Source organism: Mustelus asterias, chromosome 8, assembly GCF_964213995.1.
Source record: "Mustelus asterias chromosome 8, sMusAst1.hap1.1, whole genome shotgun sequence".
Taxonomy (NCBI): domain Eukaryota; kingdom Metazoa; phylum Chordata; class Chondrichthyes; order Carcharhiniformes; family Triakidae; genus Mustelus; species Mustelus asterias.
The window spans coordinates 66341028-66366580 of NC_135808.1; the positions used below are offsets into that span (position 1 = coordinate 66341028).

Consider the following 25553-nt stretch of genomic DNA (forward strand, 5'->3'; position numbering starts at 1 on the left):
GAATTGAACATTATCTCAATGAGATTGCACACAGCTCCCCAGCTATATAAAGTCTGGAATGTTTTGTAGTTTACGGTGAATTATATGATGCATGATTTTTATAGTTTTTGATATATGCATTGACAATGTTTATATGATGCTTACTGAAATTAAGAATGGAATAAAATCCATTTTGAACTGTTAACTCAGATGTAGACAATGAATAAGTGCAGGCTGCTGTCCATTCCAGTTGTGAATGTTGCAAGCTCTTGGCTGAAAGAGCAATCTACAACTCTTAGCTGCAGAGATAGACAGGGCCAAATTGCTGCGAAAAGAGCTAGCAGGATCTCAAGCAATGACTCTTGCAATGTTTCTCACAGCTCGCTTAACCATAAATGATATTTCTTCCTCCTCAGTTTGTGACATTGACCAGACTGCAGTGGTCAGTGGTGGAGTAAGAAGTTTAACAACACCAGGTTTAAGTCCAGCAGGTTTATTTGGTAGCAAAAGCCACACAAGCTTTCGGAGCTCCAAGCCCCTTCTTCAGGTGAGTGGGAATTCTGTTCACAAACAGAGCATATAAAGACACAAACTCAATTTACATGAATAATGGTTGGAATGCAAATACTTACAACTAATCAAGTCTTTAAGAAACAAAACAACGTGAGTGGAGAGAGCATCAAGACAGGCTAAAAAGATGTGTATTGTCTCCAGACAAGACAGCCAGTGAAACTCTGTGGGGGTTACAAATAGTGTGACATGAACCCAATATCCCGGTTGAGGCCGTCCTCGTGTGTGCGGAACTTGGCTATCAGTTTCTGCTCAGCGACTCTGCGCCGCCGTGTGTCGCGAAGGCCGCCTTGGAGAACGCTTACCCGAATATCAGAGGCCGAATGCCCGTGACCGCTGAAGTGCTCCCCAACAGGAAGAGAACAGTCTTGCCTGGTGATTGTCGAGCGGTGTTCATTCATCCGTTGTCGCAGCGTCTGCATAGTTTCCCCAATGTACCATGCCTCGGGACATCCTTTCTTGCAGCGTATCAGGTAGACAACGTTGGCCGAGTTGCAAGAGTATGTACCGTGTACCGTGGAGTAACAGTGCTCACTGTGGACCTTAAAGTAAGCTCATGATCTCTGTGGCTGGCGTGCATTCCACCATTCCCAGTGTCATTTTGAATTTGGTGCCAAGTCAAAGGGATCTCCAAGGATCCCACAACAGTGATATTATCAAGCAAGGTAAGCAACCAATCACATTGAAGTATTCTCACCGGCAGCAAACTAGGAAGTAACATTTACTGATTACCCATCTACTTGAAATTAAATTTTACAGAGAGTGAAATAAATGATTAGGGGATACACATGGAATTAAGGTAGAAGCCCAAATATCATAAACACAACTTGAAAAATAATAGATGGGGAATTTATCATAATGGAGAAATTTAAATATAAACATTAGTTTTTCAGAGTCAGTAAGATTGTTCAGCGGTAATTATAGATGTTGTAAGCCATTAAAAACCCAGTTACACCTCATTTAAAAAGGTGTAACTATTCAAGGGTTTTTGCAGTGTGGCAAATAGTATGAAAGGACAAGTTCTTTCCAGTTCAGTCATTTATATTTGATTGCAGTCTTGGCTACCTCAACAGTACGCTCCATGGGAAAGCATAGAACCGGTGACAGTGCTTACTGATTTCTGCATTTAACTGTGCATGTGCAGTCTCTGGAAGTTGCTGTGAGTTTCAGACAAGTAATGACATTGAAAGGTGATAGTTCCACTATCATTAAAATTGCAAAATGGGTCATCATCATTACTGGATACACATTATAAGCAGAAAATTAAAAGCTAAAGTCACCATAGTCCCAGATGACCCCATAGACTGCTCTCCTCTTTGAGGTGGAGAGCAGATAGGTGGTTATTTACCACAGATGGTGAGGATCGCCACACCTCAGGAAAGGGGCAAGGTTGAGAAGAAGGTCCTTCATGAATAACCTCAGCTGGCATGGGAATTGAACCCACACCATTGGCATAATTCCACATCACTAACCAGCTGTCCAGCCAACTGAGCTAAACGGACTCAGAAAATTGCATTGATATCAAAGAAGCTAGGCAGCCAAGCAAAAAGGAACAGCCCTGTATCCAATTCATTATCAGTAAATCTGAATAAAGTCAACTTAAATAATGAACCCAGTGGTAACTGTAGGTGATTTCAAAAGGTGAGGGAAGCAGAGAACGTTTCGACCGGAATTTTTCCAGGGCTCGCAGAACGGCATGCTCCGTTGGCCATGGGCGGGATCTTATGAGCCTTGGGTGGGCGAGGCAGTAAACTTCCAGCATTAGTGTTTAAAATGAATTTAAAACATTGTAAGATGCATGAAAAATAAACCCTGCTGAAAATACACACTCTTCCTGAAGTGGTTGCTCTGCATTGTTGGTTATAGGGATTGATTAGTGATCAAAAGGTAGGTCACTATTCTTGTCCGTGCTTTTGTGCTCCATACCCCTACAGGACATACTTCTCAATTAAATAACAAATGAGCAGTGTTCCACTCGCTAACCAAAATCCTACACGACTTGAGACAAAGCTTTGGCTGACTCAAAACCGTACCCCACTTTTCTTATCCTCATTCAACTGTTGACTAACCAACTCATTGTCGATTCCCAGAGTTTTCTATTTTGTTTTATCATTGTTCTTTGTCAATCTTGAATCCACAAGATGAAATGTACTGATCACTTTCCAAATGCCGTTTCTATCACAGATGAACAGCGAAAAACAACAATTTTCTTCATTAAAAATATCTCAAACTATCACTTGTTATTCAGACATAGAAGAATCAGGACTGAATTCTTCAAACAATGGGTGGTGTTCCATTATGTTGGTTCATGTATCAGTAATATTGATGTGCTTATCTGAATAACTTTGCAGCATCGGTAATGTTTCACACTAAGCCCTATTTTAAGAGTAAGACATATTGGGGGTAGTATTTACCTCCATCATCAATAGGATGAATACTAGTGGATTCGACAAGTCAGGGTAGGGGTGGTGGTGGGGGTGGGGGGGGGGGGGGGGGTTGGGGGGGGGTGAGCGGAGGGGGGAGGACTGATTCGCTCCACCAGAGTTACCATCAGAGTGAAAAGTACCCTGAATTTTTAACATTTTTAGTACACTTTGTATTCAGTGTTCTTTCTGGAAAGCCAACTGTTGAAGGATGATACTGGAGCCAATCTTTACTCAGTCTTACATCTATTTACAAAGTGAAACATTGCAAACATACACCTCCAGGTTAATCACACCACAGTTTCAATAAATGTCTCTTTATGTGTACTCAAGAGTAAATCACACGGGATCAAGGGTGAATTAGCTCGATGGATTCAGAACTGGCTTGGCCATAGAAGACAGAAGGTAGTGGCGCAAGGGTGTTTTTCTGAATGGAGGTCTGTAACTAGTGGTGTTCTGCAGGGATCAGTGCTGGGACTTTTGGTGTTTGTAATATATATATAAATTACTTGGAAGAAAGTGTAGCTAGTCTGATTAGCAAGTTTGCGGATGATACTAAGATTGGTGGAGTTGCGGATAGTGATGAAGATTGTCAGAAAATACAGCAGGATATAGATAGGCTGGAAAATTGGGCGGAGAAATGGCAGATGGAATTTAATCCGGACAAATGCGAGGTGATGAATTTTGGTAGATCCAATTCAGGTGGGAGCTATAAAATAAATGGCAGAACCATCAAGAGCTTAGACACAGAGAAATCCAGGCGTGCAGGTCCATAGATCCGCAGCACAGGTGGAAAAGGTGGTGAAAAAAGCATATGGCATGCTTGCCTTCATCGGACGGGGCATCGAGTATAAAAGTTGGCAAATTATGTTACAGTTATATAAAATGTTGGTTAGGCCACATTTGGAATGCTGTGTCCAATTCTGGTCACCACACTACCAGAAGGACGTGGAGGCTTTGGACAGAGTATAGAAAAAGTTAATCAGGTATTAGCTATGAGGAAAGATTGAATAAACTGGGATTGTTCTCCCTGGAAAGACGGAGGCTGAGTGGCGACCTGATAGAAGTTTATAAAATTATGAGGGGTATAGATAGGGTAAATAGTTGGAAGCTTTTTCCTAGGGCAGAAATGACAATTACAAGGGGGCACAAGTTCAAGGTAAGTGGGGGAAAGGTTCAGTGGAGATGTGCAGCAGTTCTTTTACACAGAGGGTGGTGTTGGCCTGGAATGCACTGCCAAGTGAGGTGGTTGAGGCAAATACATTAGCGACATTTAAGACTTATCTGGATAGACACATGAACAGATGGGGAATAGAGGGACACAAGCGGTTGGTCTAGATAGGACAACGTAATCGGCGCAGGCTTGGAGGGCCGAATGGCCTGATCCTGCGCTGTACTGTTCTTTGCTCTTAAGTGAAACCCCCAAATAATGCCCTCAAACTGTGTCTAATTAGACAGAATTAATAACAATTAATGTTAAGCTTTGAGCAAAAGTTTCCCATTTAACAGATTCTTTGCAGCTTTTCCTTTTGGACTGTTTGTTAAAGTTCTTCGATAGCAAAAGATGGGGTAGGGATCAGATTTCCTTTGCTCTTCAGAAACCCAATTACAATTACATTACATAGTGCACAGAGGAGACCTTCCCTCATTTTATTTTAACAACTAGGCAAAGCAAGAACCTTGGGAATAAGAACAGGCAGGCAACTGATTCCGGAAGTGTTACTAAGCTAACACCAAAAAGTAATCTATTGTCTCCAAAACAAAATTCCTCAGACATGTCTCTGTAAATTGACTTCCTGATAGGTCACTTTCTTTTAATCAACAACTTAGAGGAGAAATACATCATCTCACAACTTTGAAAGATGTGCTGTGTATGGTTTTTAAAACCTCCGCTTTCCAATGATGTAAATATTTTCAATTCTTTTGTCAGCAGAAGATTAAGGATCCAAGTTTGGTTTAAGGAGTTTATACTAAAGTTACATTAATCTTACCAAAGCATTTTGATCCACTTCTTAACTCCTGAAGCCATAAAAAGATTTTGAAGATTGAGATAATCATGTTCCTACTACAATGATGGCATTCACTACGATTTGTGTTATCAACCCGATCAAACACTTGTCTTTGTTCTTGGTTGCCTGGCTATAAGCTTCAATAATTGGTGTCCACTGTAAACATCGATATTACTGATAATGAAATGCTTTATGTTGACTATATTTATGTTTCTAGGATTTATGTAAAACAAAAGATCAGACTAAAATCTGCCTGAAATGTTCAAAATTTATGAATTCATGGCTCCACGAGGATGAGTCCTTGTCAAATCTTAGCTCTTTTTTGTGTACAGAATACAATTTTTTTTAATGAAAGCAAAGTGAGTGCCATGTCATCTAACTGGTAAAAAGGAAATTATCTGTATACTTGCTAGTGTCACTCAGTCCCTACCATGTTGTATGCAGCACCATGAGAGAAAATATCTGAACCCGATTCTCCCTTCTGTGACAAGCAGATGCGGTTGTAAATAAGGCTCACAATATCATTGGGAAGGATGCCACGGAAGAGGGAATTCAACGCAAAAGATCCCAGGTTGAGTCTAACTAGCTTTAAAAGAGAATAACAGAGAAATGGGACTGATTATAATTATTCAGAGAACTAGTGATTGGCATAAACAATGAGAATGAAACTTAAACAGTGTCTATTATTTGAATAGCAAGTCACCGAGACTCCTTCAACAGCACCTTCTGAACCTGCAATCCCTGCCACCTAGGACAAGGGCAGCAGGTGCATGGGAACACCACCCCTTACAAATTCCCCTGTAAGCCTCTCACCATCTTGACTTGGAACTATATCGCTATTCCTTCACTGTCGCTAGGTCAAAATCCTGGAACTCCCTCCCTAACAGCACTGTGGGTGTACCTACACCACATGGACCGCAGCAGTTCAATATAGTGGCTCACCATCACCTTCTCAAAGGTGATTAGCGATGGGCAATAAATGCTGATCCAATAAGTGATGCTCATATCCCAGAAAATAATTTTAAAAACACCTTGAAATGAGTGTCAGGTATTTATTATCTTAGTGCTATAGTCATGCATTAGGATTACAGTATCATGGTAGATGTTGAGGACTGCTGTCCATTTGAAATTTAAGAGAACTCTTAAAATAGGGACTAAAAACATAGACTTGGAAATTATATTTTATGAAGAAATAATTCTGCCTTTATGTAGTGTGCGTGTAGGAGGTGGGGACTGTGTGTGTGTGTGTGTGTGTGTGTGTGTGTGTGTGTGCGTGAGATGGGGGGGATGTGGTGTGTGTTTTGGGATGACATGGAGCAACTAGCACTCCCGCCAAGCAGTAGGACTACTTTTAACACCCCCTCCCCACACACAGACGCACTCACACACACAGATATACAGGGCCCGATTTTATCATCATGTTGCGCCCATTTTCGGGCACGAAAATTTGATAAAGTTGGGCATGAGGCGAGTAATGCGATCTGTGCCCGTCTCTGCGCTGGTTTCCCCCTTACCCAGACCTGAAAATGGCCGTGATTAGGACCACACCCAAAACGGGCACGACAGCCATTTAAATGCATTTAAATTGACTTAATGGGCTGCATGCCCAATCTTACCGGCACGTCCCCCTTTACCACCGTGTTCGCCCATCCAGAATCAGCACAAAACAGACATGCTCCATAAAAGTCCAATTTGGGTGCTCCAGTTAGTGAGGAGCTAAGTGCCGAGCGTCCGATGGCTCTCCGCTTGGGATTGGTGGAGGGTGAAGGGGGGCTCCGCTGCCACGCTGCCTGGCATCAGTGAGGGGGAAGGGGGAGGGGCCCGTGATCGGTTTGGGTGGGTGGATGAGGGGGACAGTAATGTTGTGGGGGTGGGGCAATGTCTGTGAGGGGCAGGGGGAGGCATTATCCAGCCCAGGAGGGATGTGGCAGGGGAGTCGTATTCTTTCTTTTTGTTTTCTGCCCATGCGCAGTTGGAGGTGCCGATCGGATTTCAGGTGCATTAAGCCCGCCACAGGCTTCTGCAGTGCGATTTGGAATTGTTGATATTTTTGCAGCAGAGTGCGTATGGGGCCTGAGAACGGGTCTAAAAGTCAGATCTGAAACACTCCCAGTTTCAAGTCCGCCTAGCACTTAGAATCAAAATGGTAAAATAGAACCCACAGTGTCATCTAATCCTGGCCCCCTTGTGGGTCTGAAAATCCAGCCCTAAGTTCCTGCAAACTGTCTCTGTAGGAACCTGTGCCAATTGTCAAACCTCAGAGAGTTAGGTTGAGATTTTAACCCAATACGCACACTAAATTGGGGCATTGCTTTGATTCATGATTTACACCCTGATTGGGAGTAAATGGGACATCCAATTTGAATGCATTCCATCCTCAGCAGGCGCATGAGTTTAAAAACTGGGGTTGTAGTCTAGGATATAACATTTTGTAATGCTTCAGGTTTTTTCTCTAGATTAAAGGCACTAGCTTTATTTACGCATTGTGTTTGGCAGTATCAAGTTTAGTGGCTCCCTGCATGTACAAGAACACTGATGGACTGTAATCATATAAAACTGTGCAGTCTTACTAATGATGTGGAGATGTCGGCGTTGGACTGGGGTGAACACAGTAAGAAGTCTCACAACACCAGGTTAAAGTCCAACAGGTTTATTTGGTAGCAAATACCATCTTATTTGCTACCAAACAAACCTGTTGGACTTTAACCTGGTGTTGTGAGACTTCTTACAGCCTTACTAAAACAGACCACTGGCAAATTTTCCACTGTTGCTGCAGCCTGTTGACTTGCACAGCTAGTTAAAAATGAGGGTGAACTATCTCAGCTGCCGGCAACCCATTTGGTTCACTGACGTCCTTTAGGGAAGGAAATCTGCCATCCTTACCTGGTCTGGCTTGCACCTGATTCCAGATCCACAGCAATGTGGTTGACTCTTAAATGCACTCACAAGCCACTGGGTTTAGGGGTGATTAGGAAGGGCATTAAATGCAGGGTCAGTCAGTGATTCCCACATCCCATGCCAGAATTAAACAAGTAGTCTCACAACACCAGGTTAAAGTCAAACATTCATCAAGCACTCCGAAAGCTCGTGCTACCAAATAAACCTGTTGGACTTTAACCTGGTGTTGTGAGCCTTCTTAATGTGCCTACCCCAGTCCAACGCCGGCATCTCCACATCAGAATTAAACAAAATAGGTCAACTCCTGTGGGTTGAGACCTATGGCTTTTCAAACCTACAGCTGGACTGTTTTGAGTCTTCACTAACCCTCTTGAGTGAAGAAATTTCCCCTCACATCAGTCTTAAATATCTGCCTCTTTATTCGAAGGCTGATACAGGGAGAGTTGCAAGAACATGGAGCTTGCTACCATATGGAATAGCATAGATCAATTTTGACAAGACAGAATGACTGATCAGACATCAACTCTGCCCTGCAATACCGCTGACCCGACCTATTCTTATCTGTGACTCAGTGCCTCTCGAGTCAGAAAGTTGTGAGTTCAAGTCTCACTCCAAAGCACAAAAATCTAGGCTGACACTTGAGTGAGAGAGTGTCGCTCTGTCAGAGGTGCACACAGTCTTCCACACGCGACATTAAACCGAGATTCCATCTGCCCTCTCAGGTGCATGTATATGATGCCAGAGCTCTGGTCATTATCAGATTGCTGCTATCATTTCTTACATTACAGCATTAATTGCTAAAACAAAGTTAATAGAATATATAGTTGTATTTAGGAAAAAAAACATTCTGACAGCAAAGTTCATGTTAGGTGGGTGGAAAAGATTCAAAGTTGGCACTAAATAAAGAATTTAATTAAAAAATAAATAAGGGTTGTAATTGGAAAGGTTAATAACCAGTCTAAGTAATGGCTGCACATCAAGATGGGGGTTAATGGAGCACAAACACTAAATTAAACCATTATACAGTGGCTATCTATCTCTGCTTGCCTGCCGTTACTTTCCCTTGCCTGGTTCCACTAATACTCACAGAAAGTTACACTTACCCACTCGGGGAAGTCTGGAGGTGAAGGCAGTGTTTGTGTGGATGGGTCTTTAGTTAGAGAGCGGCGGAGCAATGCTGAAACCACATGCCCGGGATGTGTCCCTGCTCGCTACTGCTGCTGTGTACTGTTGCCAGCTCCTTTGTGTAAAGCAGCTCCTCACTGAATAGCCCGCTCGCCTCGACACCGGCCTTTTAAATTCAGCGTTGCCACTGGGAACGAAGCGTCCGTCAAAAATTTGTCACAACAAGCCTATTTGTATTTTGCTGCGATTCTATTTTGTCAAAGCAAATTAAGCCGTGGGTGTGAGGGGATGCAGGGGCTACCAAAATTCAAAAACAAGAATCACCATATCAAGAGCTCCTAGTTTATCAAGAAATAAACACCAGAAAAAGGGGGGGGGGGGGAGGAGTGGTGGGGGTGCTGAATGTTTACAGACCTTTGGTCCGAATCAAATGTCCCTGGGCAGAAGGGTACTGATGTGCAGATGCCGGCGTTGGACTGGGGTGAACACAGTAAGAGTAAAGTCCAACAGGTTTATTTGGTAGCAAATACCATTAGCTTTTGGAGCGTTGCTCTTTTGTCAGATGGAGTGGATATCTGCTCTCAAACAGGGCATACAGAGACACAAAATCATTGTAGCTGCAAAGATTCGCATTCTAATCAGTAATCTGTAACTTGATTTTGTGTCTCTGTATGCCCTGTTTGAGAGCAGATATCCACTCCATCTGACGAAGGAGCAGCGCTCTGAAAGCTAATGGCATTTGCTACCAAATAAACCTGTTGGACTTTAACCTGGTGTTGTTAAAACTCTTACGGAAGGGTCCTCGCATGCTTTGCAACTAAAGGTCTCCACCCAAACCTTACTGTGGTTCTGATGAACCTTTGCTTTTATTTCACGTGTTCATCTTGTTCAGTCCTTTTATTTAAACCTCTTGAGTGTTAAACGGGGCAGAGAAGCAAATAGATCTGGGGTTATCATTAAAAGCAGCTACACTGTTCAATAAGGCTATGCAAGGGACACAGGTTCAATTCCGGCCTCGGATGACTGAGTGGATTTTACACGTTCTCCCCGTGTCTGTATGGTTTCCCCCCACCTCCCTCTGGTTCACCACCCCCCTCGCCCCCCCCCCCCCCGCTGCCCCCTTTCCTCCCACAGTCCAAAGATGTGTCAGGGGGATTAGCAGGGTAAATATGTGGAGTTAAGGAGCTAGGACCTGGGTGGGTTTGTTGTCGGTGCAGGATCGATGGACTTATTGGCCTCCTTCTGCACTGTAGGGATTCTATGATTCTATGAAATACAAACTAAGGACACTTCTCCATCAACAGAATTGAAAATTAGAGAAGTTATGTTAAACTTGTACAGAAGCAAAGTTTATTTATTTGTCACAAGCGGGCTTACATTAACAATGCGATGGGGCTACTGTGAAAATCCCCAGAAGAATTGTGAAGAACCGTGGTTATAGACTGCATTTGGGAGTGCTGTGTGTCTTTCTGCTCTTCATATTATAAAGAGAGACTTCGGAGAAGGCGCCAAAAAGATTTACAAGGATGATACCAGATAGATTGGGCAGAGTGGGCCCCCTTTCCCTTGACGGCTGAAAGCTGAGGGGTGAAACTGATAAAGGCCTTCAAATTATGAAGGGGTTTTGATAGGGTCAACGTAGAGAAAATGGAAGACATTTTAATCCCCCCAAAATGAAAATGGGTCAGGTGGGAAGTTAAAACGTAAAAATAAACTGAACCTAAACTGCCTTGAATCTACAATAGAGGCACAGTCAATCCACTCCCAGCAGGTGGGTTGCTCATTTAAATATTTCATTGAGCCTTCATGTCTCAGATTTTGCCTATGCCTCAGGAATACCTGCTAGCTAACAGACTGTAAAGGAGAAGAAGAATGTTACAGTAAGGAGGTAGTTGCTTTTCCAGCACCTTTCCAGTTGAAGGCTGGAGGAGCAAGTGTGCTCCTGGCTCCCAAGTATAAACTAGAAAGTTTCCCAGCTACCAGACGCTACCCAACAATCACAGACTCTCCCATTGACTCCTCTCCACTTCCCAACTCCTCGACACCCCACCCCATCTGAACTCTCTCCCTGCATTCACCTCTCCTGACCCTGCAAACCACACGATACCCATCCCGCCCTCACAATCTCTATCCCAAGCACAGAAAATAATATAATAATTGAATCTCTACAGTGCAGATGAAGGCCATTCAGCCCATCAAGCCTGCGCTGACACCAATCCCACTCGGGCCCTATCCCCGTAACCCTCGTATTTACCCTGCTGATCCTCCTGACACTAAGAGGCAATTTAGCATGGCCAATCCACCTAACCTGCATATCTTTGGAGGTTGGGAGGAAACAGGAGCACCCGGAGGAAACCCACGCAGACACGGGGAGAACGTGCAAACTCCACACCGACAGTCAGCCAAGGCCGTAATTGAACCCGGGTCCCTGGCGCTGTGAGGCAGCAGTGCTAACCACTGTGCCACTGTGTCACCCTACCTGTGTCTAACGGTCTCCAGACAAAAACCTACCTGCTTCTAATGGTCTCCGCTGCAGCAACATTCTCCCACCCTGGCCAACAAGTAGCCAACCGTGTAAATCAGGTTGGTTCTGGGCAGGAGTCCTGTTAAATCAAAAAGGACACACTGTGGAGTTAAATCCCCATGGTGTTCATACCAGAATGCTCATCGATACCCACGTGGAAATTATACCCAGGGTAAATATTGGTGCCAATGTTTCCACTTGTGACTAAACTAGAGGTCATATATATAAGATAGTCACTAATTAATCCAGTAAAGAATTCAGGAGACACTTCTTTATCCTGAGAGTAGTTGAGGTGAATAGTACGGATACTGGAAACTGAAAAAGCACACGAGGGAAAAGGGAATAGAAGAATAAGCTGCATGAAGTAGGATGGGAGGAGGCTGAAATGGAGAATTGAGCAGTTGGGCTGAACGGCATGTTTCTGTGCAGTAGATTCTCTGTGAGCTCTGCTGTTTACCATTCATTATAGCATTCATGAAAATTGCACTCTGTGAGATTATTATCTGAAGGCACAACACCTGAATGGCAATTTCTTCTGTAAGCTATTTAAACCAGGCTTTGATTGGTTTAATTAAAGCATTAATGTATTATGTCTCATGCAGCATTTCCAATCTCAGGGAAAAGAATCATAATTGCCATTATTAAGTTGACATTTGTGTTTAAAGGAACACTGTTCCGGCATTAAAATTATGTCTTATTTATACAAATATACATAGATAGATAGCTATAATTAACTAAAATGCTTGTATACACTTCCTCTAAATTTAACTTTTCCTGAATCATTTCCCTGTTAGGTTCTTTTAATTTTTTCTATTTTTGCCATACTGCTTTGTGCTTAAACTGAACTATTTATTATTCTCTCTACTGATTGGTTCCTCCCAACTCTGTCTCTAAGCTACAGAGAGCCTGAAACCTGAAAAGATTTGAGGCCAGAATCTTACCACCATATTTTTGCATCCTGCTGCAGTGAACGGAGATTTGTCTGGGCTCCAAAATTTTCCGACCTCACTGCAGCAGGAGCGTGGGGTGAATGAGAGGTAAGATCGCACCCATGGCCTCTCTCCTTGTTGCTGTTTCTGCACATCTGCTTTCCAAGCTCTCACGAGACTTTCCCACTTCCCTATTTCTCCTGCAACTCTCACTGTTCTAGTGCCCCACAGTAGCATTCCCAGTTGAAATCCGGGAAACTAGCTTTAAGTTGTTTAGAATTCTTACACCATATTCCAGCGTATTTATTTTTGCCACCCCCTCCCCTCCTCCCTCCAACCACTTCTATCACAGCTTGGTATGGCTCCTGCTCTGCCCAAGACCGCAAGGAACTACAAAAGTACGTGAATGTGGCCCAATCCATCAGGCAAACCAGCCTCCCATCCATTGACTTTGTCTACACTTCCCGCTGCCTCGGCAAAGCAGCATAATTAAGGACCCCACGCACCCCGGACATTCTCTCTTCCACCTTCTTCCGTTAGGAAAAAGATACAAAAGTCTGAGGTCACGTACCAACCGACTCAAGAACAGCTTCTTCCCTGCTGCTGTCAGACATTTGAATGGACTTACCTTGCATTAAGTTGATCTTTCTCTACACCCTAGCTCTGACTGTAACACTACATTCTGCACTCTCTCGTTTCCTTCACTATGAACGATATGCTTTGTCTGTACAGCACGCAAGAAACAATACTTTTCATTGTATGTTAATACATGTGACAATAATAAATCAAATCAAGATGAAGGATTCAGCATTGAGGAATTTTCCATTCCAGGCATCCAATGTTAGAAGCAAGTTCTCCCAAACGTAACACAGCAAAAGGCATAGTAAAACAAAGATAAAATACTGTAGATGCTGGAAATCTGAGATAAAAACAAAAAAATGCTGAAAATACTCAATAGGCCTTGCAGCATCTTTTGAGAGAGAAATATTCTGAGTTCAATATGACTCTTTTAAAGAAATATTTAAGAGTAAAGTTCCATGTACTCTGTCCCAATAATGTTTTGATGTGGAGATGGCGTTGGACTGGGGTAAGCACAGTAAGAAGTCTCACAACACCAGGTTAAAGTCCAACAGGTTTATTTGGTAGCAAATGCCATAAGCTTTCGGAGCGCTGCTCCTTCATCAGATGGAGTGGTCTCTGTTCTCCAACAGTGCACAGACACAGAAATCAAGTTACAGAATACTAATTAGAATGCAAATCTCTACAGCCAGCCAGGTCTTAAAAGGTACAGATAATGTGGTTGGAGGCAACATTAAACACAGGTTAAAGAGATGTGTATTGTCTCCAGACAGAACAGCTGGTGAGATTATGCAAGACCAAGGGCAAGCTGTGGGAGTTACTGATAATGTGACATAAATCCAACATCCCGGTTTAGGCCATCCTCATGTGTGCGGAACTTGGCTATCAGTTTCTGCTCAGCGACTCTGCGCTGTCGTGTGTCGTGAAGGCCGCCTTGGAGAACGCTTACCTGAAGATCCAAGGCTGAATGCCCGTGACTGCTGAAGTGCTCCCCCACAGGAAGAGAACAGTCTTGCCTGGTGATTGTCGAGCGGTGTTCATTCATCCGTTGTCGTAGCGACTGCATGGTTTCCCCAATGTACCATGCCTCAGGACATCCTTTCCTGCAGCGTATCAGGTAGACAACGTTGGCCGAGTTGCAAGAGTATCCTCTTCCGCACTAGTTTGGCATTTTACCCCAGTGTTTTAATTCTCACTGTCTCTGAGTCTCAGTGAGGCTGGAATGTTACGGCTGTTCACATCGGTGGGATTTTCCCATCCTGCTGCAGTGAACAGAGATTTGGCTGAGCGCCAAATTCTCCGACTTTGCTGCAGCAGGAGCGTGACATGAACGGCTGGTAAGGTCATGCCCTCTGAGTCACCAAAGTAATGGCCCTTCAATTAGAGCCTTGCAAAGGCAACAGATAAAATAATTTCATCCATTCAATCCGAGCTGGAATTCAGTCCAGGCCTCAGAAGAGTAAAGAATGGAATGTCCAAATTACTGCACATTCTATTTCCTGTCTGCCTCTCATTCAAACTTCAGCTAACTGAAAACAAATTAAAATTCAAAATGTCCAAAATGTTGTCAAACTCTTTTCAAAAGTGCGCAAACTAAAACTAATACAATTTAACTTTCCCATTGAAATTGTTTTTATTATCTTTATAGAATTATATTTTATCCATGTCTAGTTATTGTTTTTCTCATCTTGTTTAAAGTGATCTCTGCCTATTTACATTTAAATGACCGACAGAGTACCCTTCGAAGTCCAGTATTTCCCCAGAGCGGAGAAGCTACGACATCTTCTTCAGAGCCTTTAAGATGTGATCGATGAAGGCAAACATCTCGCCAAAGCCATCCCCCCACCCCCACTCCTTGCCTTCAAACAACCACGCAACCTCAAACAGACCATTTTTCGCAGTTAACTACCCAGCCTTCAGGAGAACAGCGACCACAGCAACCTCTGCAAGACGTATCGGATCATCGACATGGATACTACCATCAGATGTGAGAACATCACCCACCAGGTACATGGTACACACTCATGCGACTCGGCCAACATTGTCTACCTCTTAAGCTGCAGGAAAGGATGTCCCAAGGTGTGGTACATTGGTGAGACCACGCAGACACTACGACAACAGATGAACGGACACCGCGCGACAATTGCCAGAAAGGAGTGTTCCTTTCCACTTCAGCAGTCAAGGGTATTCAGCCTCCGATCTTCGGGTAAGCGTTATCCAAGGCGGCCTTCAAGACACATTACAACGCAGAATCGCCGAGCAGAAACTAATGGCCAAGTTCCGTACGCATGAGGACAGCCTCATGTTACACAACGTGTAACCCCCACCATTTGGCCTGGGCTTGCAAAATCTTACTAACTGTCCTGGCTTGAGACAATTCACACCTTTTTAACCTGTGGTTATCCCTCTCTCCATTCGCATTGTCTGTACCTGTAAAGACTTGATTATCTGTAAAGACTCGCATTCCAACCATTACCTTGCAAATGTGTCTCTGTCTATATATGCCGTGTTGTGAACCCACCTCTCCACTCACCTGATGAGGGAGCAGCACTCTGAAAGCTTGTGATTCCAAATAAACCTGTTGGACTTTAAACCTAGTGTTGTGAGACTTCTTACTGTGCCCACCCCTGTCCAATGCCGGCATCTCCACATCATTTTTACATTTTTGTTCGCCAAAACAGTAACACTAACCTCAGCAAAACGTTTGCACTTCAACTTTTTGCTTTGCCACAAATACTTTGGTAAACAAAACAAACCAATTATGCACTATTCAGATTAAATATACAGATTTAAAAATTTTCCTGTGCACCCTGTGAATTTATGTCCCCTGCACATGCTCAGTATGTGGGATCTATTTTGTGCTGGGGAATAATATAATAATAATCAACTGCTAAGGTTTTTGGAATTGGCATTGAAGATATTGAAGAGAATTTTGTGGGTAAATATAGTGATGTTATTGGGAAATATGTATATTTTTGAATTAAACACAAATGTACTTGGACATTAAACAATTCAATTACTGACAATTAAAAAAACTGATAGATGAAAGTTTTTGAAAATTCTTTTGATTAGTTGACATGGCAAATGTTTTGCACTTCTAAAACATGAGTTAACCTTAATCATTCTCCCCCACTGCCTCATCTCAACCGGCACTGCAGACTTCTTCCATGTCTTGTTACCTCCAGATTTGAATATTCCAATGTTCTGTGGCTAGGCTTTGTATGTACCACCCCTATAGACTTCAGCTCATCAAAACTCTGCTTCCCACACCCTAACTCGCACCAAATCCTGTCAGCCCCTCCCCAACCCTCATGTTTGCTGACCTACATTGGCTCCCAGTTTAGCAATGCCTTAATTTTTAAACATGCCCGCCCTTTAATTCAACTCTCTCCATTGCTTTGTCCTCCATGTGGTGATTGTCCCTTTAAGGACAACACAGAGAAGAGAGCCACCTAGTTTGAGGGAGTAATTGGGACTGAGATTGGGTAATCAGCGCAGGGGATGGAGTCATATCTGAGGCAGAAGACAGACTGAAGATATGTAGAAGGCATGGAGGGACTGGGGGCAGGCAGTGGACTGCTCCAGAGCAGTTTGAGGGGCTGTCAGCCTCTGTACAGTTCCTTATTAATAAATATCCTTAGTGTTCCTGATGAAGTCCATGTGCAAGCACCATTACAGTCCGTGTCTCTGTAACCTCCTCTAGCTCTATGACTCTTCGTGATCACTCCATTCCTCCCATTCTGGCCTCTCATCTAGCCCCGATTTCTATTGGCCAACTATTGATTTAATTTGATTAGATGTGATTTATTATTGTCACATGTATCAATATACAGTGAAAAGTATTCTTTGGTGTGCGCTATGCAGACAAAACACACCATTCATAGAGAAGGAAACGAGAGAGTGCAGCATGTAGTGTTACAGTCATAGCTAGGGTGTAGAGAAAGATCAACTTAATGCAAGGTAAGTCCATTCAAAAGTTTGACAGCAGCAGGGAAGAAGCTGTTCTTGAGTCGGTTGGTACGTGACCTCAGACTTTTGTATCCTTTTCCCGACGGAAGAAGGTGGAAGAGAGAATGCTTGGGGTCCTTAATTATGCTGGCTGCTTTGCCGAGGCAGCGGGAAGTGTAGATAGAGTCAATGGATGGGAGGCTGGTTTGTGTGATGGATTGGGCTACATTCACGACCTTTTGTAGTTCCTTACGGTCTTGGGCAGAGCAGGAGCCATACCAAACTGCGATACAACCAGAAAAAATGCTTTCTATGGTGCATCTGTAAAAGTTGGTGAGAGTCATAGCTGACATGCCAAATTTCCTTAGTCTTCTGAGAAAGTAGAGGCATTGGTGGGCTTTCTTAACTATAGTGTCGGCATGGGGGCTCCAGGACACGTTGTTGGTGATCTGGGCACCTAAAAATTTGAAGCTCTCGACCCTTTCTACTTCGTCCCCATTGATGTAGACAGGGGCATGTTCTCCTTTACACTTCCTGAAGTCGATGACAATCTCCTTCGTTTTGTTGACTTTGAGGGAGAGATTATTGTTGCCGCACCAGTTCACCAGATTCTCTATCTAATTCTGTCTCATCATTGTTTGAATTCTGACCCACTACGGTGGTGTCGTCAACAAACTTGAAAATCGAATTGGAGGGGAATTTGGCCACACAGTCATAGGTGTATAAGGAGTATAGTAGGGGGCTGATAACACAGCCTTGTGGGGCCCTGGTGTTGAGGATGATCGTGGAGGAGATGTTGTTGCCTATCCTTACTGATTGTGGTCTGTGAGTTAGGAAGTTCAGGATCCAGTCGCAGAGGGAGTTGCCGAGGCGCAGGCCACGGAGTTTGGAGATGAGTTTCGTGAGAATAATAGTGTTGAAGGTTAAGCTATTGTCGATAAATAGGAGTCTGACATAGGTGTCATTGTTATCTAGGTGTTCCAGGGTTGAGTGCAGGGCCATGGAGACGGCATCTGCTGTGGACCTGTTGCAGCGGTAGGCAAACTGTACTGGATCCAGATAGTCCGGGAGGCTGGAATTGATTTGTGCCATCACTAACCTTTCTAGGCACTTTATAATGATGAATGTCAGAGCCACCTGCCAATAGTCATTAAGGCACGCTGCTTGGTTTTTCTTAGGTACTGTGATGATGGTCGTCTTCAGATTAATCCCTGGGATGCTGGGATTGTTTGTGAGAAAACTGGGCCTGTAGTCTCTGGAATTTCAAAGAACAAGGAGTGATTTCATTGAAACTTACAAAGTTCTCACAGGACATTACAGGGTAGGTGTGGATAGGATGTTTCCCTTGGCTGGTGAATATAGAACCAGGGGACACAGACTCAGAATAAGATCATTTAAAGCTGTGGGCAGGAGGAATTTCTTCACTCAGAGGGTGGCAAATCTTTGGAATTCTCAACCCCAGAGGGTTGTGGAGGCTCAAACATTCAGCATGTTCAAGACAAGAAATCAGTAAATTTCTGGGTGCTAACGACAGTAAGGCATAAGGGGATAGCACAGGAAAGTGGCATTGAGATGATCAGCAATGATCTGTTTGAATGGTAGAGTAGGTTCGATGGGCTGAATGACCTACTCCTGTTCCCATGTCCCTATATGCCTATGTTCCTGAACATCGCCTAGTTTCTCTCTCTGCCCTTCCCTTTACCATCTTCCCTGTTCTCCCTCCCTCCAAACTCTGTAGTCTCTGCCTGCTGTCAATTAAGGCCATTCACATTCTAAACGGTTAAAATGAGGAATGCTGCCATATAAAATTGCTTTCTCTCACAAATTACATGCAGATAATGCATTCAGATGATGTTTCAGCAGGCTTTGACTGTATTTTGCCTGTCATTGGCTAACATGGAAATTAAATGTATGTTTCAATAAGTTTAAGTTTATTTATTAGTAGCACCAGTAGGCTTACATTAACACTGCAATGAAGTTACTGTGAAAATCCCCTAGTCGCCACACACCAGCGCCTGTTCGGGTACACTGACGGAGAATTTAGCATGGCCAATGTGCCTAACCTGCATTTCTTTTGGACTGTGGGAGGAAACCCACGTGGACAAGGAGAGATGGTGCAGACTCTGCACAGACAGTGACCCAAGCCAGGAATCGGACCCGGGTCCCTGGCGCTGTGAGGCAGCAGTGCTAACCACTGTGCCACAGTGCCGCCCCGGTGCAGGGCAAGCAAAGCTCAAAATAAAACTTTCATAATCTCACAGCTATTACACATCAGCTGCAAGAGGATCAGAATGTTGTACAGCGAGTGCAGTGGAAAGATGCCAACAGATAAGCAATGACTGAAGTTGCAACATATCAATGCTTAGAGAACTTTCCCAGGTAATGTTACAAACAATAGAACTGTCAGTTTCTCACTGCTAACTTTCTTATAATATGAAATATCACTTCACAGCAGGCCTGGTGTGTACTATTTAATAATAATATGGCATCAGGTTAGTACACCTGGTCTATTGTTAATATTCAAAGAAGGGACATTGCCTTGCTCTGAGAAGGAATTGTTAGTACAAAAGGAAGTTTATCAAACTGGATTCAATGGCCCAGAAAGTAAGAAGAGTCTGTACTTGTTTTATGGCTCAAAGCACGGATAATCTTGGCAAGCAGCAGGGGACGAAATCATAAAGACGTTTCTTTCTCATACTCACAAACGGTGAATTACGCTTTGCTCCAGTTAATTTCGGACTTGCTTTACAAGATCAGACTGTCGACTGCCACTGCAGACAATAATCACTCCTCAGTTCAAACCGTGAAAGAATTGCCTCAAGGAATACGGTCAATGGGCCGGTTTTTCATTGTGAGGGTCAAGGGTCGGGGCACAGGGAAGGATGGAGGGAATTTGGTTAAAGCCTGAAAAGTGGCATTGGTGCAGAGAGCCCACCCACCTTTGGGTTTAACGGTGTTCGGTGGCAATTGGGAAACTCATGTGCAATTGTAAGGTCCGTAATTTCAATATGGAAATTGGCTTTTAATTGTGAATTTAACACAAGGTTCTAGTTTTAATTGGCATCACATGGACTTCCCAAGCTGTGTGAAACACACCAGGGTCAACAAGTTGAGAGTATAGCAGGGGGTCATCATTGATAAATGGGTGGAAAATTTAAGCCCACCCCCATCCCATGGCATGTGTTCTGGCGGTGGAGGCACCTTGCCATTGGCTGCCGGTGGGAGCATAGAATGCCTACAGTGCAGAAGGAGGCCATTCGGCCCATCGAGCCTGCAACGACCACTATCCCACCCAGGCCCTATCCTTGTAACCCCACATATTTACCCTGCTAATCCCCCTGACACTAATGGACAATTTAGCGTAGCCAATCCACGTAACTTGCACATTTTTGGACTGTGGGCAGTCCGGAGTACCCAGAGGAAACCCACGCAGAAAATGTGGTTCAAAGATCTGGGGTTACTCTTCAGCAAGCAAAAATGTCCAGCATGGCACTGGTCTGTGATGCTTTATACACACCATGCTGCTGCAGAGAGGAATCAGCTGTAGGAGGAAGATTAACACTGATTGGCATCCTCCTCTGAAGACAAGAATTGACCTGGGGTCCCTGAAACCGTTATTTCTCTCTCCACTGATGCTGCCAGACTTGCTGAGTTTTTCCAGCGTTTTCTGTTTTAATTTCAGATTTCCAGCATCCCCAGTATCTTGCTTTCAACTTTAGTTAATCTATGTGTGTGAGACCATCTATTAATGCAATCTCAAAATGCATGGCCCTCCCTACCACACCCACCAACACAATTCATTGCACAATCAAAAATCCAACTATGGGGATGCCGGCATTGGACCGGGGTGGGCACAATAAGAAGTCTCACAACACCAAGTTAAAGTCCACTCTCCACTCACCTGATGAAGGAGCAGTGATCCCGAAAGCTTGTGATTCCAAATAAACCTGTTGGACTTTAACCTGCTGTTGTAAGACTTCTGACTGTTAAAACTCCAACTGACGGGATCTTGACGGGATCTTGTCCAGGGTGAATGGGGGAATGAGACAAAGCAGAGAGCAGGAATGAGGCATTCATATGAAATATTTTATTCTTTGAAATAAACATTAACACAATGTCATGAACATTACATCGCCAGGGAAATCCCTTTGTGCAACTATTGTCTCTTTCTCATCCACTTCCTCTTTCTCCGACATGGCGCTACCCCTGGGGCTGCATGTTCCCTGGCTCCGTCAGCTGGGATGTCTGTAGTAGCCATTCTCCGGGATTTGGAGCCCCACTAAAGACTGCCCCACATGCATCTGCGCAGGGACAGACTTGGCCATTGGGTCAGGCGGCAGTATGATAGCTCAGGTAGGTTTGGGGGGGAGGAGGCAATGACTGAGCAGTGGGCACTCCTTTGGCAGATAATTTCTAAGCCTGGTTGTGAAGAAGACACTGAAACTAGGATGCATTGGTGGAGATTGTTAATTGTGTGCTTCAGAGCTTACTTCTCCACTCTAGCACCATCTCCTCCAATGCTGGTTGACTCTTTATATACACAAGTGTGTATTATTAACTGATCAATGCCCAACGCACATTCACCTTATTACCTTAAACTACGAGGTATTTAACATCCATCAACAGAATGTATTAGATGTGAGATCCTTGAGCAGAGTCCAATTCACCCTCCTTCTCCATTGTTCCTTTTTGGATTACAATCTTTAAATATCAGCGAGGGGAGCATTCAGGGAGCAGTACCGGACATTTCCAAAAATGAGGTGAATCTACAACACAGAACTACATGCATTCTAAACAGTGGAAGCACCATCCTATTGACAGAAGCAAGCAAACTCTCAATCAACAGATCAGATTAAAACTCTGCAGTCCTGCCGCATCCAGTTATGAATGACAATTAAACAGAAAAGGCTCCAAATGTGTCTCTATCCTGACACAAACATGGCAGAGCTCAGCATACCAGTGAAAAAGACAAGCATTTTCAACCATTTTCAGCCAGAAATGCCAATGAATCTTCCATCTCGGCCTCCTCCTGGAGGTCCTCCATCATCATAGAATCCCTACAGTGCAGAAGGAGGTCATTTGGCCCATTGAGTCTGCACCAACCACAATCCCACCTAGGCCCTATCCCTGTAACCCATGTATTTACTCTGCTAATCCCCCTGACACTAAGGGGCAATTTACCATGGCCAATCAACCTAACCCACACATCGTTGGACTGTGGGAGGAAACCGGAGCACCTGGAGGAAACCCCATGCAGATACTGGGAGAACGTGCAGACTCCACACAGAGAGTGACCCAAGGCCGGAATTGAACCCGGGTCCCTAGCGCTATGAGGCAGCAAAGCTAACTACTGTGCCACTGTGCCGCCCCATCATAAATGCCAATCATCAGAGAATTCAATTCTCTGCATGCGATATTAGGAAACAGCTAAGGACACTGGATACTGTGGAGACTATTGGGCCCTGACAATATTCCGGCTGTAGTACTGAAGACTTGTACTCAAAAACTATCAGTGCCCTTTACCAAGTTGTTCCAGTACAGCTACAACATGGCATGTATCTGACCTAACATGGACAAAAGAGCTGAATTCAAGAGTTGAGTTGAGAGTGACAACCCTTGACATCATTTGACTGGGTGTGGCATCAAAATTGAAGTCAATGGGAATGAAAGGCAAAACTCTCCACTGGTTAGAGACATATCCAATACAAAGGAAGGTGAATGTGGTCATTGGACAGATCTGCAGGAGTTTCACAGGGTTAGGGTTAATGTCCTATTCCCAACTATCTTTAGCTGCTTCATCAGTGACCTTCTTTCCATCATTAGGCCAAAAGTGGGGATGTTTACTGATGATTGCACAGTTTTCAGTACCATTCATAATGCTTCAGATACTGAAGCCCATATACAGCAGGGTTTGATCAACATTCAGGGTTAGACAGATAAATGGCAAATCGAATTTAAATCGAATCGAATAAGTGGCTGACAATGATTACCACCAACAAGAGAGAATCTAACAATTTCCCCTTAATGTTGAATGGCATTACCATCACTGGATCCCACACTATCAACATCCTGGGGAGGTTACCATCAACCAGAAACATAACTCGACTAGCCATACAAAGTGGCTTAAAGTGTCAGATCGGGATTGGGACTTCTGCAGTGAGTAACCCACCCTCTGACTCCCTAAAGCCTGTCCGCCATTTACAAGACACAAGTCAGGAGTGTGATGGAATACTCTCCAATTGCTTGGATGAGCACAGCTCCAACAACACTCAAGAAGTTCAACACCTTTCAAGACAAAGCCGCTGCTTGGCTGGCATTGCATCCACCACCGTAAATATTCACTTCCTGCAATGTGTACCATCTACAAGATGCACTGCAGGAGCTTGCCAAGTCTTCTTCAACAGCACTTTCCAAACATGTGACCTCTCCCACCTAGAAAGGCAACAATGGCAGAAGATACATGGGAACACCACCACCAGCAAGTTCCTCTCCAAACCACACAGCATCCTGACTCGAAATGATATCGCCGTTCCTTCCTCCCTCCCTAACAGCACTGTAGCTGCACTTACATTACCTGGAACAGCTTTTCAAAAAGGTGGCTCACCACTACCTTTGAATGACATCTACAAAATTGTGAGGGGCCTGGATAGAATGGATCGGAAGGGCCTATCTACTTTCGCATAGAGATCAGTGGCTAAAGAGTATAGATTTAAAGTGATTAGTAGAAAAATTAGAGGGGAGATGAGGAAAACAATTTTCACCCAGAGGGTTGTGGGGGTGTGGAACTCATTGTCTGAACAAACAGTGGAGGCAGAAACCCTCAACCCATTTAAAAAGTGTCTGGATATACACCTCCAGTGCCGTTATATGCAGGGTTATGGACCAAATGCTGGCATGTGGGATTAGGCTGGGGGACTCATTTCCCGGCTGGTACAGCCAAAATGTGCCAAGTGGCCTCTTACTGTGCTGCAAATCTTTCACAATTCTATGATTTGCAAGGGCAATTAGGGATGTGCAATTAATACTGGCCTTGCCAGGGATACTCACATCCCAAGGAAGAATAAGAAAAATATTTAGATATTATTAGTTAAGGATGAGGTGCAGATGCTGGCGTTGGACTGGGATGGGCACAGTAAAAAGTCTCACAACATCAGGTTAAAGTCCAACAGATTTATTTGGAATCACGAGCTTTCGGAGTGTCGCTCCTTCATCAGGTGAGTGGAGATTAGTTCACGAACATGGCATTTATAGGCAAAGACACAATTGCAAGATAATTAGATTAGAATGTGAAGAGTGGTTGGAATGCGAGTCTTTACAGGTACAAACAGTGTGAATGGAGAGAGGGATAATCTAACCTGTGACCATTTCACATTGGGTGAGCCTCCACTCGCTCAATAAGAAAGCTCATACTTCATGGAGCTCATGGGGAGATCTATCGATGATGCCCCATGGGCTTTGTGACCATCATAGTATCTTTCCCCAATATGGTCCTGGTCTCTCCCAGCACCCCCACTGCGAGAAGGTCCTTTCCGCCGTTTAGCGATCATTCGAAGGTCCATCGAAGTGGTCATCTCCATGGCCGGTAGTGAAGTTTCCTCAGGCAGGGACTCCCAGGCTCTGAGATGGTCTAAACGTTTCTTCAAGGTTTCATCCGTGACTTTGACCTTATAGGGTACCGTTCCCATTTTCTCCATCGTGATCCTAGGGCTCCAACTGGGACCATTCCCGACGTTCCTCATGTGAACCAGATCACCCGTTGAGAAAATTATTCCTGTCCTTGCCAAGGCCTCCACCCTCCCGCCAAGTTTGGGAATAGCAGGCTTAATCCTGTATGACGCTGTCATCCAATTAACAGCTCAACAGCAGCACCTGTTTTGTATGTGGTGTGGTCCTATAATTAAACAGAAATCATGTCAGTTTGGTCTTCTTGGATGCTGCTGGTTATTTCTTTGTGCCATTATTGAAGATTTTGACCATCCATACTGTCAGTCCATTTGATGACGAGTGATACAGTGCAGTTTGGATGTGTCGGATAGCATGGAGAGCATGAAGTTCTGGAAATCATCGCTAGTAAAGCCGTGACATTATTGGAAACCAGGACTTCAGTATTCCGTGTATACTGAAACTTCATCATAATTTCCCTGATGTAGTCTGGGAAGTCATGGAGCCCATGCAGCACACCTCCAGCCACCTGGAGTGTGTGTCCACCATGATAAAAACATAGAACCCATAAAGGGCCCTGCAACGTCCATATGTACATGCACCCATGGTCTGCCAGGCCACTCCATGGGTGTAGGGAGGCTGAGGGTGGGAGCTTTTGATCTTCCTGGCACAGATCACATCACTTTACCAAGTCTGTGATATCAGAGTCGAAACCAAGCCACCAGACATAATCCGTAGCTAACATCTTAATTTGTGATACTCCTGGGTGGCCATTATATAGTTCCATTAATATTGGACCTTGTCCTGGGGATGGAACAATTACTCGGGATCCCCAAAGAATGATTCCATCCTCATCACTAAGTTCATCTTCAGTACTGTATTCAGGCTTCATTTCTTCAGAGGGTCG

General features: G+C 44.0%; 1 protein-coding gene across 1 annotated transcript in view; it reads right to left on the reverse strand.

Annotated features, from left to right (window-relative positions):
- The window catches only part of ccdc190 (coiled-coil domain containing 190), a 29990-nt gene extending 5162 nt beyond the window's left edge, over positions 1–24828 (reverse strand). Inside the window, exon 1 of the mRNA XM_078219177.1 lies at positions 24395–24828. Coding sequence (XP_078075303.1) covers positions 24395–24828 — 434 coding nt within the window. The remainder of the gene's footprint in view (positions 1–24394) is intronic.
- Positions 24829–25553: the final 725 nt, after the last annotated feature.